Below are 13,502 nucleotides of genomic sequence, written 5' to 3'. Positions count from 1 at the left end.
ACACTGTTCCCATGGCTACGCGCTCTTTTGGTCCTTCCAGGTCCAGGGGTTGTGCTCACTCACTAGCATCGCTACCATCCACAAGATCTTGAGGTCCTGTTTCCAAACCATCAGGGTGTTATTCTACAGCTCACTCTTTGAGCTGCTTTCAAATGTCCATGATCATCAGATACATTTAAACTCATATCAAAAGGGTCTATTTTTATTTAATATTTACTTCAACTTCCTTCAAATTCGACAACATTAAAAAATGTACTTGCAGCTATGTTTAAAATTGAGAATAGTGACCTCACTTAGCTGAATGGGATTATTCTACTTTTGCGGACCATGGCTAATGAAAAGTCAAGGAAACAGGTGTGAAATACATCTTGTCCATCAGCTAAAGATGCTTGTGCTTTGCCTTAGGATTCAGCAGCAGAGTGGTTGCTGATTCTGACCAGCAAAAAGCAAGTAGAATTCAGGCCAGTACTTCTGCTGGCAACTTCAAGACTGATATATGCAGATGACAGAGTTCACAGAGTTCATTATCAACTGAACTACCTCTTTGGGGGAGCTAGATGAAGGATAAAAGTGGGTGCCAATTAAGAGGCACAAGAACTATTGAAAAAATTAAACATCATTGCAAAGCATAGCTAATTTATAAAATGGTGCTGATCAGATTAAAACATCGCAGCAGCATTAATCATTGACAAGAGATATTAGATTACCATATTTAGCATTATGTAAGACAGGCTTTGTGGCTGCACTGGTGGCACCGATGGTTTCTTGTTTCGGGTTGATGTTACAGATGTTAAAAGCCGGAAACTGAACTTTGGGTCCCCTTTCACCTCCCTGCAACAAGACAAGCAGAAACAAACTAATTAAACCTAGTTTGAAGGAGCCTTTACAGTGTTTCGTTAATAATTGATTACGTCCGTAGCACACAAAAATTCTTCTGAGTTACTTGATCAACAACTTAAGTTCAAATGTTTTAAATTTTAATCATCTGACAACTGAAGTAAATGAAAGTTAAACTGGAGCAGTTGAATATGAGGAGCAATATGTAATGAAAATGATCAAAGGAAGTATCGGAGTATGGATAGAACTTTGCTTGGCCCAATTTACACATGAAATGAAATTCAAATTACAATATTATTGTTTAATTGGTGATCTATATTGCCAACTGAACCCACTAATCTTGGAGCCACATAACTAATATTTCAAATATTATATCAAATAATATTCACCCAAGTGACATTATAAGTAACAAAACTAAGGGTTCAAAGATGCATCAAAAACTGCAAGAAGTTTTCCCTTCCTGAACCTGCTTCAACCTCAAGTGTGTTGTATTCCTATGAAACTTCTTGAACTTCCACTAAGATGAGTAAATACTTCAATGAAAAGAACATTTTGAAAGGAGAAATAATTCAATTAGAAGCATCTCATGTTCTCAGATTATTTTTATTTATACAATTTGTCTTTTGTGCAGTGATTGTCAGTGTAGCTTCTCATAAATTCTGCTGTATTTTTTTCTAAAAATGCCTACAAGAAAATGAACTTCAAGGTAGCATATAGTGTCATGTATGTACTTTGGAAGTAAATTTACTTTGATTTTGTATAATATACAATAATAGTGGATAATGCTGTCACAGAACTACCAATGCTCTTGGATAGTGTGGATATCCCACAAGGGGTTAATAAGTCTCCCAAGTGTTGCTGGTGGTGACATGGGAAACAAATAATTCCATGTTCCATGTATAGATTCTGCTGATTGATTGAATGATTGTGGATTCAAAATGTAAGATGGTTTATCTGGATGTCGTAAATCACTGCTCAATGTTTTTTGTGGATGTTTAGCACAACTGTTGCTTGATTTACCTTTGAAATTTTCACCTATTTTAGCATCAATTAATCAGACAATACATTAGATCTTTTAAAAATCTTGATCCCTTACTTTCTTAATCATAGTTGGATTGGCAGCTACTAGCCGGAATGAATCCTAATGGTCTTTTGTCAGCCTAACTGTGGTATAAACAGCCACTCACCAGAAGAGATTTACTCCTGTTTAAAACTCAGATTCAACTCCCAGAAGTACACTAGGAAATGCTGTCATTACTGCAAGCACCATGACATAATAAATAGATGGCTCTCCATAATCATACTGTACTGCACTTGGACAATACCCAGTTTGTCATAAACATAAAAGCACCAGGCCATTTCAAAGTGGTCAATGGCTAATTAAGTGATATGATACCTGAAGAGCAATCTTGTTGCTTTAGAATCAAATTACACACAGACAGCTCCCACAAAATGCAGACGTGACAATGACCCTTCAGCCATCAGGTCCCTGAACCAGCACGAATAACTTCACTCACTCCAATACCGAACTGATTCCACAACCTATGGACTAACTTTCAAATACACTAAAACTCATGTTCTCAGTCGTTATGTATGTATTTATTCATTTATTTTGCACAGTTTGTCTTCTTTTGCACATTAGTTGTTTGTCAGTCTTTGTTTCTATGCCGTTTTTCCATGATTCTATTGTATTTCTTTGTTCTACTGTAGATACCTGCAAGGAAATTAATCTTAAGCTAATACATGGTGACACATACATACTTCAACAATAAATTTACTCCGAACTATAATTTATTTAGCTGAAGGACAAATGTGGGCCAGAACATTGGTGATAACTCTTCTGTTCATAAAAACACTGCTTGTATTATGTCTATCTTATGGGCAGATGGCATCTCGCTTTAAGGTCTCAGAGAGGTCACTTGGGCATTTACTATTTCTCATAAAAGATTTTTCTATCAGTCTCCATGTGTTTTATAAATAACAGATTAGCCATTCACCAGGAAATAAACAAAATTACATTTGAAGGGTTAAATAAACTCTTCAAATTCTTCAAGTATGTGGAAGAATTTCAAGCCAAAATCAAATCTCAAGCAAAGATGGCATTCCAGGTTATGCATAGACACAAGAGATCCTGCAGGTGCTGAAAATCCAGAGATTTTACCTTACTGACCATTACACTATTGGCAATTAGGGCAGCAATGAAGGTCCTCCATATCTGATGATGTTTGTGGCTTCCTTCATCATGTCAGTAGTTTCCTTTTGGATTTCGTTACTGTCAGTAATGCAAGTCCTGGGTAGAGACTCAGGAATACCATCACACTCAGATGTAGAAAGGTTCTTTACTGCTGTTTCCATAATGATTTTGTTTTACCAGTCATGGTTGTTAGCCCTGAGCTGAACCCCCAAAACCTGGGGGACTAGTGGACTGCTCTTAGTCTGTCCTCTCCCCTTTGTCCTATTTCACATGGATAGCGCGTGGCCAAGTGGTTAAGGCGTTCGTCTAGTGATCTGAAGGTCGCTAGTTCGAACCTTGGCTGAGGCAGCGTGTGAGTCCTTGAGCAAGGCACTTAACCACACATTGCTCTGCAACGACACTGGTGACAAGCTGTATGGGTTCTAATGTCCTTCTCTTGGACGCATCGGTGGCGTGGAGAGGGGAGACTTGCAGCATGGGCAAATGCCGGTCTTCCATATAACCTTGCCCAGGCCTGCGCCCTGGAAACTTTCCAAGGTGCAAATCTGTGGTCTCATGAGACTAATGGATGCCTATACATGGATGACCCTACCAGAGAAATCTAAAGAAACACACACAATGCTAGAGGAACTCAGCAGGCACCATCTATGGAAATAAATAAACGGTCAATGTTTCAGGCTGAGACCCTTAGACCCGAGTCCTGATGAAAAGTCTCGGCCCAAATTGTTGACTGTTCATTCATTCCCATAAATGTTGCCTGACCTGCTGGATTCCTCCAGCATTTTGTGTGTGTTAATCCAAATTGAGTACTATGTGCATATAATCATTGGAATTAAATATTGAATAAATATTGTCACAATATTAAAGGAACACTTTCAGTAATTGTACATTTTTTCCACAAGCTGTGAGAATTATGAGAGTTCAGGAGAGTTGTCCATTAGGAACAAATGAAATTGGAAAGTGCTTTTAGAAGCAGACAGAAAACCTCTCCCCAGGAGGCTAATTTCACTTTGCTTTGATAATCATCCTGTTTTTCTTAATTATGTGATTTAGCAGATCTGAGAATTACTTTCACATTTGCATTGAAGTAAATCTCCAAAAATGTAAGTGCTCCGTTAGCTACTCAGATCAATATCAATTCTGAGTGAGCAGTAGATTGTTATTGCCTTCTATGAATGTGGTCCATTTGACTCCTGCACATCGTGCCATATACAAGATTTAAATTGTAATGGCAGTCCCAGTGGCTTTTATTATCACTCAAACCTGCCATATGCTTTAATATGGTTGGGTTATGATAATTGGCTGTCAAACTCATAACAAAGAAAACAAATGACACAAAACCCTAAGAAATAGTACAACTAATGAACATAATTATTCCTATGATAATTTCATGCATCTTTAGACACTATAAATCAATTTTTCAACATTGATCTCCCCATTATAGTGGCACAAGTATTCTTACATCCAGGGATACTGCTTTACATTGTCACACATCTTCTGCTTTAGCATGATCTAAGATGAAAGCAGATGTTGTGGTTGTCTTGGATTCCATTTCATTCTACTGTTTTTAAAACAACCCTTAATAGACATGGGTGGCTTAGGAAGCATTTTATCTTTCAGATGCAGCCAAGAACAATCTTGCCACTCTTGAACGATTTGTTAAATGGTAGAAAGGCATAGGTGAGGAGGAATCATAACGAGGGAGATTGATTTTAGAAGGATTCTAGAAAGTTAAATCAACACATTGTGTCATAGCTACGAAGTATATTTATCGAACGGTTCACAAAAGCGACAGCAGTGATGACGCAAGCTACAGTACTTAATGCTGCCAGCTTCTCATATCCCTAAGACAACAGTGGATGAAGCATCTTATTAATGAAGACATATCTCACTTTCAGACAGTCTAACAAAAATATCCCTGCTCTATGTTGTCAGTGCATGCTGTGAGATAGGATGTTTAGAGAGTGCCGCATTTTACTCAGCATTGGTTTAACCCAATCGTATTTATTTTCAAATAAATCTGAAAAAAAATACACATAACAGGTAATGGGCTAGAGATTAAACTGCCTTCTTCCCTTTTTGTTTTATACATGCCACAGGTGATTAAGAACCCATTATGAAGGGCGGCAGAAGTGTGTTGGCTACCATTTAGGGTCAAGATCCCCCACAGGAATTCTGATTTCACACTGAATCAACACTCTTATCAGCTGGCTGCAGGGTTCTCTTGTGCGACAGGCTGGGTACCGCATTAGACCCAAGATAAACGTACCTTGAAACATAGATGCTAAAATTAAATGTTGACTAGATAGCATTTCCCCTTCACAGAAGAGCAGAAAAAACTAATGGGAAAATAATCCCTTGAACCATCCCTTCAACCGCATCACAGCAAATGGCCCATCCTTCAAACTTTCCACTCATCAAATTGACTTCCAGTAAGGCAACCTTAGGATTCATCCTCAAATATCAACAAAAACACTAAATCCAGAAAAAAAACCTTCACCAAACAACTCAATTTTTATTTGCAGAACACCAGTAAACTTCCAGAATTAAGAAAGGCTCTCTGCAAACCTGTGATACAAAGTTCAAAATTGAAAGTACATTTATTATCAAAGTATGTATGCAGTACACAACCTTGAGATTTGTCTTCCAGCAGGCAGCCACAGAACAAAGAAACCAATAGAACCAGTTCAAAGAAAAACCCCACCCAATGTGCAAAAAAAAGAACAACTCGTGCAAACAACTAAAAGAAAACGAATAGCATTAATTGCAGTCCCCAAGAGTGAGTCCTCAGTGTTGTGCTGATGGTCGCAGGCCACAACTGCAGAGTTTGTTCAGCGCTGAAGCATCCCGATCAAATTGCAAAATTGTAAAAAAGAGAAGTAAACAGAAAAAAACACAAGGACCATGAACTGCAGAGCCCCAGAAGTGAGTCCACAGCTGTGGAGCGTGTCCAGAAGCTCGAAGGCTGTCGGGCAGCGACTGCTCCTGAACTCAGTGGTATGGGATCTATGAATCCTGCTCCTTCCACCCACTGGCAGCAGCGGGAGAAACCAGTCAAATGCGGGCAGACTGCACTGAACAACTGTTAATTTTCCATTCTCGTCCTCGACAATTTTAATTGTGCTCTACATTTGAATCAGCGTGTGGAAATGCAGCTGACCGCGGGTTCATGTTACAGCGTTAAGAAATGACACAAGATCTCGCCCACGCTCAATCCCTCAGGAGATCGCAGAAGTGCCAGATCGTTCAGTCAGCTCAAAAATACATTCTTAAAAGTGAAATTATAGGCTGAAATTGACTACAGCTCAGAAGTATATCTAGCAGAAGAAGATTATCCAGTAGTTTTGTAAGCTGCCTGCAACATGTTGCTGTAGGTCACTGGGACCACTTTGTCAGAAGTATTTCAATTCTGTACTGATTTACCTTAATGGCCTCTTTAAGGGCCTTCCTTAATGAGTACAACTTGGGAGGAAGACAGCTGTTTTTCCCCCATTAAGGCCACTTCAGATGACCAGGGTGCTGAGTTTAGTTGGAATTTGATTAACAACACGCATCCAGGTGGTTAAGGGTGTAAGTAAAACAGATAGTGATGGTACTGGTATGCTTCAGTCATCCTCGATGAGAGCACCAGAAACCTCTCCCAAGAAGCTAAACCCATTCAACACAACATCTCCATCATTTTGCATGAGAAGAGCAGAGGGTAAACACTGCAAGTTCCTGACAATCCTGAAACTCTCAGCTGAGGTTGCAGTAGCGAGATCAACCGGCAACACAGTTGCATTTACCTAGGAAAGAGACAATGCCCGCTCTGGTGTAAGTAGTAGGGATGTTCTGTGTGGAAGTGCGGATGAAGAGCGAAACATGATGGGATCATTGTAGAGTGTGTAGGAGAAGGAGGTGTGCAATAACATAGTCAAACAATTGTTGGGTAAGAGAATATTGTGAGGGGGCCTTATTAAGCAGTCCTTGAGGTCAGCTCCATTCTGCTGGTTCTAAGGTGACGATGCGGCCTGTGTGGGATTAATGGACTCTGAGGAGATGTTGCACACTAGGGTCTTGTGTTCTCAAATCTGGCTGTTCACAGAAAAATCCGCCCCCATTTTGCATTTGTTTCTTTTTGGCCTGTATGCCAAGATCTTAGAAGAGACCCAAGCTCCTTCTCCATTTCGAACATTCATGGGCCAGGGATTCCCATGCAGCAGTGGGGATGTTACACTTGTTTCAAGGTAGCTTCTAAGAAAATCCTCAAAATGTTTCTTCTATTCTCCTGGTAATGTTTTGCCATGATGCTGCTCTCTCCATTTCTCTTGGAGTTGTTGTACAGTGAAGTCCATACCCATTGTGGCTCACGAAGGGATCCACAGTGATCTGGGCAGTTGTTTAGCCACTGGGAAAAGACGATTGAAAAATGGTGATAGTGTTCCCCATGACAGAGAGCAGAGAGACCTGCCCCGTTCCCCCCACCCACCCAGTTAGCACAATCATGTCATTTCTCAAAGTTGGCCAGAGTCACAGTGCCTCTCGTGTCCACAGCATCTCCTCTTTCTTCTAGATGTTGGAGATGAAATTATGAATTTGCTTAAGAATGTTTTCCTGCATTCTAACTTCATCAGGCCCTGCTCCCAAGGCCCTGGTGTTTCAGATAGCTTATGGACTTCTGAATTCATGCTAATTGAGAGTGGAAGCAGTCTGTACAGAACGGTTTGTTACAGAGTGGAGTTACTGACTTCATATAAAGGATAGGGACGTGGTTGTGAGATCCTTTGAAATGTTCCTTCCAGCAGGCACAGGTGAGCGCTCTGTCCCTGATAATTGCCTAACTATTTATTGGCAAACAACCTGCAGCCAATCTGAAATTCTCTGAGCGTGGATAGACGAATTGAGATGTCATTTTGGGATCATTAATTCTGAAGAGGTTAGGGCTGTGATTGGTGTAGAGATTAAAGGGCGTGCGGAGGGGTGGGAGAGCTGAGTGGGTCAGGAGGAGCTCTGAAATGGCAGACGCATTGCGCAAGAGTTGCAAATCCCAAGTGCAATGACTAGGTCAGAAGGTGGTGCATTTTAGTTAATAATTGGAATGAATAGAATATACTGAACTTAACAACTTTACTAGGATCATTGTAGTCATGACAGGTGTATTTACCCTCCTTAACTGCCTCTCAGGGAGTTGCGTTGAAAGCTGGCAGTCTGCGAGGTATGAAGCTAACAGCATCCCCTCCTTCTATCAACTGCACTGTAACACTGCACTAGAAAATCACAGGAGCTTCTCTGGACCACTTGTTTACCAGCTTACATGCTTTTTTACCGTCTGAAGCCACAAGCCACCTCCCCTTTAATTGACGCTGATCACTTCCATTTGAAGTTATAAATGTTTATTTGCCAACGAAATAGCGCACATCTTGAAATTATTCATGACTGCAGTCCTGTCTCATGTGTCATTGTTGGGCTGTGTTTCAGCTGTGAAGTTGAGTTATTTTGGATATTTGACTAAGTACATTTATATTTCTATAATTTTAAATTCTAACCACATTAATTTTCTTTAAGTGAAAAAATATAACTATATATTCAAAAACATATAGCCTCAAGGTGATGAAATTAAAGAAAAATACATTAAGCACAGAATTTTTTAAAAAACTTTTTAAATGTTAACCGCACTAGAAAAACAACAGGAGCAGTCCAATCGTGATCTTGTCCTTCTGTTTAATCTCCTGAATGAAATATCTGCATTTTCTTTCTTGGTGAACAACTGGTGAATATCTTCCAGGGTTTTGTGCTCTGAGGCAGTTCTAAAGTGATGATTCATGGAATTGAGGGAACACTTTTTGTTTTTTGAAGTAGCTCTGATCTCCAATCTGAGGAAGCACATGTTGCTTACACCACAGAGTACCTGACAATTATTCTTGGGCTATGATGTAGTTTATTAAAGCAAGACTATCAGTTACTCCTGTGGAAATTCGTTCTTTAATATTGGTATCATAGCCTGTTGTTTTTTTTCCCCTCATTATGATTCATTGGTGATCTCAGTCCAATATTTTCCATAGAGAATTCCTTAGCAAGAATCATTACATCAGTAGAATTCTAAGGAGAATGATTTTTTTTCCTTTCATTAAATCCAAAGGATCTGGTCATTGAAAGTAGAAAGATTATATTTTTTGTACCTAATATCTCAGTGCTATGCCATTGCTGAATAAGGACTCCATTGGCAACATTTTACATCAATTAATTCAAGGACAATACTTGATTATCTGAATCTGTGAGATAAATATAATTTAATCTGGTTTCCCAATCAACCAATCCTCCCCCTACATGCTGATTATGGTCTTCAGAAAGGGTAGGATGAGGTAACACGAACCAATCCTCATAGAGGGATCAGAAGTGGAGAGAGTGAGCAATTTCAAGTTCCTGAGTATCAATATCTCTGACACTCTAACCTGATCCCAATATATCGATGCAGCTATAAAGAAGACAAGACAGCGGCTACATTTCATTTGGAGTTTGTCACCTAAAACACTTGAAAACTTCTACAGTTGTACCATGGACAGCATTCTGACAGGCTGCATCACCGTCTGGTGTGGGGGTGGGGGCTACTGCACAGGATCGAAAGAAGCTACAGGAAGTGGTAAAATTAGTCAGCTCCATCATGCGTACTAGCCTCTGTAGCATCCAAGACACCTTCAAGGAGTGGTGCCTCGGAAAGGCGGCATCCATTATTAAGGACCCCCATCACCCAGGACAAGCCTCTCTTATTGCTACCGACAGGAAGGAGATACAGAAGCCTAAGGCTCACTCTTAGTAATTCAGGAACAGATTCTTACTCTCTGCCATCCAATTTCTATAGGGATGTTGAACCATGAACACTGCCTCACATTTTATTATTTCTGTTTTTGCACTACTCTCTTTAAATTTAACTATTGAATATACATATATACTTACTGTAATTTATTGTTTCTATATTTATCATGTATTGCATTGTACTACTGCCACTACGTTAACAAATTTCACAACATACATCGGTGATATTAAACCTGATTCTGGTTCTGGTTCATAGGTTACCGCGTGATCTGGGGACAATGGTTCCAGATGGAAGTTTCTTTTTCTGGAGTAAGAAACTCTAAGGGCATCAGCTGGTTACTTTCATGAGTAGTTTAAATTACCTATTATTTCCGGTATTTTGGAGAATAAATAATGGAGGTACCGAGACATGGTGCAAGAATTGCAGTACAATGAAATAAAAAGAATGGCATCTGAATCTGAATACTAATTGTGATGGGTGATCTCTCCCAATTAAGATAATGCACGAACATACATTAAGAGAGACCATGCTGTACAATTCAACTGAGGTGGTACACAGTGGAATAAGAACAATACAGAAGCTGCTAGATTTTCAGGGAAGCAACCTGCCAAAAGAACAGAGGCAAAGGAACACACATCAAAGTTGCTGGTGAACGCAGCAGGCCAGGCAGCATCTCTAGGAAGAGGTACAGTCGATGTTTCAGGCCGAGACCCTTCGTCCTTCAGTTAGTCCTGACGAAGGGTCTCGGCCTGAAACGTCAACTGTACCTCTTCCTAGAGATTCTGCCTGGCCTGTTGCGTTTACCAGCAACTTTTATGTGTGTTGCTTGAATTTCCAGCATCTGCAGAATTCCTCATGTTTATGTTTTTAAAGAGGCAAAGGAAGGAATGTTTAATGGCACACTGAGCTGGATTATTGAAGGTGAATTTTGGCAAGATTAAACTAAAGATGCAAAGGTACCCGTTCCATAAACCCTTCAAAGTACAACCCTGGAGAATGCATCAGATACATTACAAACCACCTGGAAATGGAGCAATTAAGTACTGCTTGTTCTTTACTTAACTAGGAGCAGAGAGGGTCTTTGGAGAATTCAGAAAAGTAGTTAAGACTCTAAGCAGATCTTTGCAGTTTTGCAGATTCAGTGTCTTACTCCTCAGAAAATCAGTTTATTTTTGGAATCAGGTCTTCTTGTCAAAGACAATGGCTACTGCATAAGGCACAGTATCTCTAGAAAAGTGAACCGAGGTGTGCAAAGTGCAAAGTTATCCAAAGTCAAGCTAGATGTGTTTGATGGTCAGAAGCAAGTGGAGAAGAGTAAACTGCAGAAAAGGGAAAGTACTATCATGAGTACTTAGATGTCATTTCTATTGTAGACAGCAATGTGAATGGCTGTAAAATAAATGCATAGGAGAGAGTGTGGGTTATAGATTTGAAAATCGCTTCTACAAATATAGCATGATGTAAAGGCAATCAATTTGTCCCATCCATGGACATTTGATCAGTTCAGAGTAGAGCCAAAACTTTCAGTACATTGGATACAAAGAATTCGTTTTGATTTGTAGAGAATTGTCTGGAGAGTCTTTACCTGTTTCAATATGAAATTGATAAATATTATTGGAGAAGAGTACTATTTGAAATCAACAGAGCAGACTGATGCAGGATACTTTAGACCCAGAAGACCTAAAGCTGACAATTATCAATCCCTTGTTATAATTCCTCTATCCTGTAGTTTGATTTGTATCATCCTCAGTACTACAAATCTCCAAGGGTGCTTGGATTTTTCCTATCCTGCACCCATTTTTTTCTGTCCTAATATTGTTTCTCTGGACACAAACTCCTCTCCAAGATTTATCTTGATTGGAACACCACCAACCATCTTCAGCATTTAATCCATGGCCAGTTTGTAATATCAACAAGGTGCACTGCAGCAAACTCTCAAGCAGCAACTCCAAATCTCTGACTTGCATTCCTTACACGAAGCACAGTAGAAAGTCTATAGGGACCTCCTTCAATTTTCTTCCAAGTCACATACTAAATAAACAAACATTTATTTTCCTGCAAATATTTTCTTTCGGCTTTTGGTTCCATGTGCTAGCAACACTTTGGCTTTTGGCTGATTAACCCTTTAGCTTGTTAAAATTGGTGTAAAACACAACTTTTGTTAAGGTGCAGCAGGTAATGACAAAAAAAATTACCAGCATATAGTAACATCCATAACTTGATGGTAATGAACAAATTAAAAGTTACTCTACCTATTGGAGATCAGTAAAAATACTGTTTTCACAAGTTTCATCTGCAGGTCATTTGATTCACTTTAGTCTTGTAATGGAAATGCAGAGATATGGCCCTTCACTGCCAGATGCAGTGTCATGTCATTATAGCATGAAATAACATTTTCTGTACATAATTGTAGATTACTAACTTAATTTGCTAGATACTAGTTTATTAATTCCAAATATGTTACAAGTATATTCGGAGTCGGTTAAAAGGAGACAAATCATAATTGAAACATCAAACTATAATCAAATGAACTGTTTGTGTGCAAAGCATTAAAAACAGGATAACGAAAAAACTTACAGGTACACGAACTATTTCTAAACCGTCTCTCGCAGCTAACAATTTGGATGTGGCAGTTTGAAAGGTTTTATTCTTTCTTTTGAAAGTGCTAAGTTGTTGACGTTCGACTACAGGAGCGAATGATAACTTCAGTTTATATTTGAGGTGCCAATCCTTAACTTAAGACCCTATGTTGTTTCAGTATAGCAACAGTTATATTCAATTGTGACATTTTAAGAAAAAAAATGTATGTGGGATCCAGTTTTCTTCCCCCTTTGGAAGGTTGCTGCCGTTCATTTTTAGCAGTTCTACGCCATCTCTTTAATCTTGTGACAAATTACGACAGCATTTTACAGAGACTACTGATTGCTCTAATCGCGGGCAGGGACTGAGTCACGTACCGCAGGCGCCGCGGAGAACGACTGTGTGTTTGTAGAGGCTGTCTCTATGGCTGGAAGTCTCTCCCTCTTTCTCCCCCTGCCTTCAGCACAGCCCGAGGAAGTCCTGCGCTCTTCATTCATGCTTTCTGGTGAGCAGCGAAGAGCCACAGCCAGCCTCTCGGGCTCGGGGTGACGAGGCGGCCGCCACCACCACACCGCTCCAGTGAAGCTGGCAAAAGTCAGTGGCGCCTTAAATCCCGCAGGTCTCCAGCTCCCTGGGAACGGGGGTGGGAGGGAGGCAAATTCATCACTGCGGTCGCACAGACCGAGGTGCGATTAATCTGAAGCAATGGGGAAAATACTGAAGAGCGCAAGTAGCTCTCCAGCCGAGACAATCTTTGCAACGCGTTGTTATTGTTTTAAAGTTGCTCATAATCTGAGCGTGTGTGATCTGCAGCTGCATCAGCAACGGCAGGCGTAGAGGAAAATTGTGAGCGACTAGACTGATGAGCAGTAACAGCTAGGCAATATGCGAATCTATCACATAGGTATCTGAATTTCCCTTCTGGAAGGACAGATATAAAAGGGGAAAAAATAGATGACACTTGCGGATCGGAGTGATAACCAACTGGATTACATTGAACGCTCTGGTCAGTTGGAGGATTGTCTGTGACTCAGTTCTAAGATGTTCATAATTCTAACGTTCCTAAGCAACCTGCTCATAATCTCACTGAAGGTGCTG

At 40.0% G+C, this 13,502-nt stretch overlaps 1 protein-coding gene across 2 annotated transcripts in view; it reads right to left on the bottom strand.

Annotated features, from left to right (window-relative positions):
* hectd2 (HECT domain containing 2) overlaps positions 1-12,959 on the bottom strand; it is a 136,140-nt gene extending 123,181 nt beyond the window's left edge. The window contains exons 1-2 of one of the 2 annotated variants that reach the window (XM_063071179.1): positions 12,782-12,959; positions 708-831 (exon numbers count right to left, since the gene is read on the bottom strand). In XM_063071179.1, coding sequence (XP_062927249.1) covers positions 708-831; positions 12,782-12,901 — 244 coding nt within the window. In that variant the 5' untranslated portion in view covers positions 12,902-12,959. The remainder of the gene's footprint in view (positions 1-707; positions 832-12,781) is intronic. The other variant, XM_063071180.1, reaches the window with a different exon arrangement.
* Between the last annotated feature and the right edge of the window lie 543 nt (positions 12,960-13,502).

Source organism: Mobula hypostoma, chromosome 19 (genome assembly GCF_963921235.1).
Source record: "Mobula hypostoma chromosome 19, sMobHyp1.1, whole genome shotgun sequence".
NCBI classification, from domain to species: Eukaryota; Metazoa; Chordata; class Chondrichthyes; order Myliobatiformes; family Myliobatidae; genus Mobula; species Mobula hypostoma.
Note: the sequence above shows the minus strand (reverse complement) of the source record. Positions and strands in the feature narration are given on the sequence as shown.